Genomic DNA, 5,738 nt, shown 5'->3' on the forward strand with positions numbered 1-5,738 from the left:
GCCTCCAGAAAAGCTCAGACCACAGGAGCACACCACCACACCTGGCTAATTTTTTGGTAGAGGCGAGGTTTCGCTATGTTGCCCAGGCTAGTCTCAAACTCCTGGCCTCAAGCGATGCTCCCATCTCAGCTTCACAAAGTATAGTTTTCTAATTTCACACAGTACAGGCCAAGTTGACACTGGCTAGGAGAAGACATAGGTCTTCAGAAAGTACCAGAACTACTGAATGATACCAGCCCTTCCACAGCCTACAGGACCCCAAACAATTCACACCCGAGAAGCCTCTGAGAGAAGTGGGTGCCCTGCAGTGCCAGCCTGAATAGACAGTGCCCAGGCCGACCACACACAGCCACAGGGCAGGCTGCCCCATGCAGCAGCGCAGGCCTCAGGACCAAGTAGCCCGTCTATGAACGCACCTGGGCTAGGGGAGTCCGTGCTGAACTCCGGGTGGGGCTCGCCCTGCTGCGCAGTCTTGGTCTGCTCCTCCAGCACCTGGTCTATGACGTCCAGTCCTGAAGCCAGGTCATGGGGGGTCAGGTCAAAGGACGCTGATTCTTCACACATCTTCTCCTGGAGCCCAAGCACACCCAGATCACCACAGAGTGGGACAGGATCGGGGGCCCGAATCACCCGGATCACCACAGAGCGGGACAGGATCGGGGGCCTGAATCACCCGGATCACCACAGAGCGGGACAGGATCGGGGGCCCGAATCACCCGGATCACCACAGAGCGGGACGGGATCGGGGGCCCGAATCACCCCAGAGTGGGACGGGATCGGGGGCCCGAATCACCCCGGATCACCACAGAGCGGGACGGGATCGGGGGCCCGAATCACCCGGATCACCACAGAGCGGGACGGGATCGGGGGCCCGAATCACACGGATCACGACAGAGCGGGACAGGATTGGGGGCCCGAATCACCCGGATCACAACAGAGCAGGATAGGATTGGGGGTTCCAGAAAGCAGGAATGGGGTTGGGGTGCAGAAGGCACAGGAGGCTGACAGCCAAGTCCCTAAAGCCACGCCCTGGGGTCTCTAAGGCCAGGCCACAAGTAGGTCCAAACACGACTGTCTGGCCCACACCAATATTTAGAAATGATTATTTCAGGCCAGGTGCGGTGGCTCACACCTGTAATCCCAGCACTTTGGGATGCTGAGGTGGACAGATCACTTGAGCTCAAGAGTTCAAAACCAGCCTGGGCAATGCTGCAAAACCCCATCTCTACAAAAAATACAAAAATTAGCCAGGCGTGGTGGTGTGCACCTGTAGTCCCGGTTACTTGGGAGGCTGAGGTAGGAAGATGGCTTGAGCCCAGGAGGTGGAGGTTGCAGTGGACCAAGATCGCACCACTGAACTCCAGCCTGGACGACAGAATGAGACCCTGTCTCAAAAAACAAACAAACAATTATTTCACTGGAGTTGCCAATTTTTTTTAATTTTTTTTTTGAGACAGAGTCTCACTGTCACCAGGCTAGAGTGCAATAGTGTGATCTTGGCTCACTACAACCTCCACCTCCTGGGTTCGAGCAATTCTCCCACCTCAGCCTCCTGAGTAGCTAGGACTATAGGCGCCCACCACCACGCCCAGCTAATATTTTTGTATTTTTAGTAGAAATGGGGTTTCATTATGTTGGCCAGGATGGTCTTGATCTCTTGACCTCATGATCCGCCCGCCTCGGCCTCCCAAAGTGCTGGCATTATAGGCATGACCTACTGCGCCCAGTCAACATTTTTTTTTTTTGGACACAGAATCCCGCTCTGTCACCCAGGCTGGAGTGCAGTGGTGTGATCCTGGCTCACTGCAGCCTCCACCTCCAGGGTTCAAGCGATTCTCCTGCCTCAGCCTCAGGCCATGTGGCCGGAAGGGCAGAGACACTGCAGGCGAGACCACACGCCTGCTGCTACCCTGGTGACAGAAGCCGAGGGCAGAGGAGACATCCCTGATCCAGGCTGACCCCTAGCTGGCTGGAGGAAAGGGGTCTGGGGAGCGGCCTGTAGGGGCCCTGCGCCTGAGGGGCAGGTCCCTGGCCCAGCTGGTCAGTCTCCAGCCCCAGCAGAGGCATCGGATCAGAGTGGGACGGGGTGCAGAAGCTCCTGGGGTGCTCAGTCCTCAGTCCCGGGTGCCGAGGGCTGCAAGGGTTTGGCTAGAGCCCCTCCAGAAAGGTTTGTGCTGCTCTTGAAGAAACAGGAGGCGTTTAGGAGGCAGTGGAGACTCACCACATTGTGAGCTTCGTCAAAGATCACGACCGTCCCCTTCAGGTCAATGCTGTGTGCTCTGCGGCTCTATAGGAGGAAGAGAAGGGACCAGTGCTGGAGCTCACGGGGGGAAGAGAAGGGACCAGTGCCGGAGCTCACAGGGGCAGGAAAGAGGGAAACCAAGGCACGTGCGGCTGGCACCGAACATCGCAAGTGCAGACGACAAACGCCAGTGACGTGGAAAGGACGGGCCAGATCCGGATGGCAACCTGGCAACACCGCCCCACCATGAGCAGCAGCTCGCCACGCCGGGAGACGCCACGCACGGCATGGAAAGGCACGTGCCACACTCAGCGAGACAGATGGCCACGACGTCCTGGGAGCCCCCGGCCACCGCAGTCAGCCAGCCACAGACAACAGGAGCTAGGAAGACCCAGACCCAGCAGTTCTCTGCCCTGGCCCCACTTAGGGAGACTTACAAACCCAACTCCAGGCCGGGCGCGGTGGCTCCCACCTATAATCCCAGCACTGTGGGAGGCCGAGGTGGGCGGATCACGAGGTCAGGAGTTCGAGGCCAGCCTGACCAACATGGTGAAACCCCATCTCTACTAAAAACACAAAAATTAGCCGGGCGTGGTGGTGTGCGCCTGTAACCCCAGCTATTCAGAAGGCTGACGCAGGAGAATCGCTTTAATCTGGTAGGCAGAGGTTTCAGTGAGCTGAGATTGCACCACTGTACTCCAGCCTAGGCGACAGAGTGAGACTCCATCTCAAAAAAAAAAAAAAAACCATCCAACTCCCAGGTCCCACCCACAGAGTGTCACGGGAGCAAGCTGGGGTGGGGTCCAGCTTTGGTACTTTTAAATTTTCACACATTAAGATGCCCATTTTAAGTGTACTGAGTTCTGGCAGTTAGGTGCACCATATAACCACCAGCCCCAGCTCTGCCTTTTCTATTAATACAGCCTCATATAAATGGAATAAAACAGTAGGTCCAGCCAGGTGCAGTGGCTCACGCCTGTAATCCTAGCACTTTGGGAGGCCAAGGTGAGCGGATCACAAGGTCAGGAGTTTGAGACCAGCCTGGCCAACATGGCGAAATGCCATCTCTACTAAAAATACAAAAATTAGCCGGGTGTGGTGGCGGGTGCCTGTGGTCCCAGCTACTCGGAAGGCTGAGGCAGGAGAACTGCTTGAACCCGAGAGGCGGAGGCTGCAGTGAGCCAAGACCACACCACTGCACTCCAGCCTGCACCACAGAGCAAGACTGTGTCTCAAAACAAAAATCAAAAAACAAAAAACAGTAGGTCCTCCTCAGTTGGCCTCTCTGGGTGAGCACATCTGAGACTCATTGGCTCCCTGCTGCTGTGTGACCACAGCCCATGCCCACGGCTGCTGCTGGGGTTTGCGAACCACGGTTTGTCCACTCACCAGTGGATGGACTCACGTGGGCTGCTTCCCAGTTCTGGCAACTGTAAACAAAGCTCTGGTAAACTTGCACATTGAAGTCTTTTTTTTCTTTTTCTCTTTTTTTTTTGAGATGGGGTCTCCCTGTGTTGCCCAGGCTGGTCTCAAACTCCTGGGCGTAAGCGATCCCTGAGCCTTGGCCCCTAAAGTTCTTGGATTACAGGTGTGAGCCACTGAGCCTGGTCACACACGTCTTTGAACACATCTTCCCTTCTCCCGGTTCGGCTGTTCGCCACACGTGTTTGTGGAGCGGCTACACAGCTTCATAGCTCAGCAGCAGTGGATGAGATCCAGCTGTTCCACCACCTCGTGCCACACTCAGGCTGCTGAATTTCAGCCAGGCCAGTGGGACCACAGCGCCGGCTCCCCGTGGCTTTAATCTGCCTTCTCCTGTGACTGGAGATGCTGGGCGTCTTTCCATGTGCTCAACTGGCCATTCCATCCATCTTGGTGAAACGTCTGTGCAGATCCTTTCCCACTGGTTAACCGGGTTTTTTGCTTAGTTATGAGAGAATTTTACATACTCTGGTCAAAGGTCCTTTAAAATCAGAGGACAGCTGAAAAATGCTTTTTAAGTCCTCTGAAAGACAGAGCATTTCTCCCTTTCTATAACTGCTCTTTAATTTTCTCAAGTCTTCTAAAGGGTTGAAGCTTTAAATTTTGGTGAAATCCAAATTTCAATGTTTTTCTTCATGGCTAATGCCTTGTATATCCACACTAAGAAATCTTTGCCTACCCCAGAGTTGCAAAGACCTCCCCCATGTTTCTTTCCATAACTTTTAGTTTAGCTTTTACATTTAGATTTATATAGAGTAAAGCAAGAGTTAAGATTCACTGTTTTCCAAATAGATATCCAGCTGTTCTTAGCACCATTTTTTTCAGAAAACCAAAAATCAACTTTCATTTCCTCTCTCAATTACATTGGCACGTTTGTCAAAAAACAGTCACCACGGGCCGGGCGCGGTGGCGCACGTCTGTAACCCCAGCTACTCGGGAGGCTGATGCGGGAGAATCGCTTGAACCCAGGAGGCGGGGGCTGCAGTGAGCCAAGATGATGCCACTGCACTCCAACCAGGGTGACAGAGCGAGATTCCAACTGAAAAAAAAAACAATGACCGCAAGCGTGTGGGTCAGCTGGAGCTTGCTGCCTTCTCCATGGCCTGCAGGCCTGTGCCTGAGCTGAGCCGTCTCCACCTCCACTCCTGCAGCTTTAGAGTGTTGAAACCAGTGAGGCGAGTCCGCCAGCTCTGTTCTTCACAGTCATCGTGCCGTTTTAGATCTTCTGCGTTTCCGTGGAAGTGCTGGACTCAGCTCACCAGCTGTGACAGACTATCCCAGGGAAGGGTCTGGTTGGGTCAGAAGCTCTCCAGGTCGTTCCCAGGGGCAGCCACGGCTCAAAGCACCGAGTCACCCACAACCATGGCAAACCTCACCAGCTCTCCGTGGGGTTCTGCAATCACTGCCCAGGAGTCGGCCCCCCAGCCTCCTCCCTTGCTCTGCTGCACCTGCTAGGGCTCCCCTCAGACCCATCAGCGTTTCCCATCTCCTGCCGACATCGCACTTGGGCTCTGCCCACTTGGCTCTGTCTCCACCTCCTCGCTCTGCTCTACTTCTCTTCAATCTCGTTGGCTCACGGGCTTACTCTTCTGCTGTCTACCTGTCCTCACCACTAGTATCAAAGCTCCACGTGAATGAAGCCAGTCTTGCTATGCCTGGAACAGCCCCCAGCACGATGGGCTCTTGATAAATATACACCCTGAGAATGAGCGAACCAACGGAGGCATCTGGAAGTGTCACCACGTCATCGCCACGTGAACACAAGTCACTGACCCGCGGCGTGATCCCACCTGCACTAAATAAAAAGTGTGGGGCACAAAAGCATGTGGGTGAGTACAGGCTACAAGAAGGGGAGCGAGTGTGGGGCCGGGCATGGTGAGGAGTGAGTGTGGGGCCGGGCATGGCGGGGAGTGAGTGTGGGGTTGGTGGGGGAGTGAGTGTGGGGCTGGGAGGAGTGAGTGTGGGGCTGGTGGGGGGAGTGAGTGTGGGGCATGGTGGGGGGAGTGAGTGTGGG

At 55.0% G+C, this 5,738-nt stretch overlaps 2 protein-coding genes across 2 annotated transcripts in view; both read right to left on the reverse strand.

The window, feature by feature from the left end:
- DNAJC5 (DnaJ (Hsp40) homolog, subfamily C, member 5) overlaps positions 1-5,738 on the reverse strand; it is a 1,035,873-nt gene that overhangs the window by 303,109 nt on the left and 727,026 nt on the right. The gene's annotated exons all lie outside the window — the stretch shown is intronic.
- Positions 1-5,738, reverse strand: part of RTEL1 (regulator of telomere elongation helicase 1) — a 36,213-nt gene that overhangs the window by 20,982 nt on the left and 9,493 nt on the right. Inside the window, exons 9-10 of the mRNA XM_011934455.1 lie at positions 2,222-2,287; positions 417-570 (exon numbers count right to left, since the gene is read on the reverse strand). Coding sequence (XP_011789845.1) covers positions 417-570; positions 2,222-2,287 — 220 coding nt within the window. The remainder of the gene's footprint in view (positions 1-416; positions 571-2,221; positions 2,288-5,738) is intronic.

This window comes from Colobus angolensis, unplaced genomic scaffold (genome assembly GCF_000951035.1).
Source record: "Colobus angolensis palliatus isolate OR3802 unplaced genomic scaffold, Cang.pa_1.0 Scaffold136, whole genome shotgun sequence".
NCBI classification, from domain to species: domain Eukaryota; kingdom Metazoa; phylum Chordata; class Mammalia; order Primates; family Cercopithecidae; genus Colobus; species Colobus angolensis.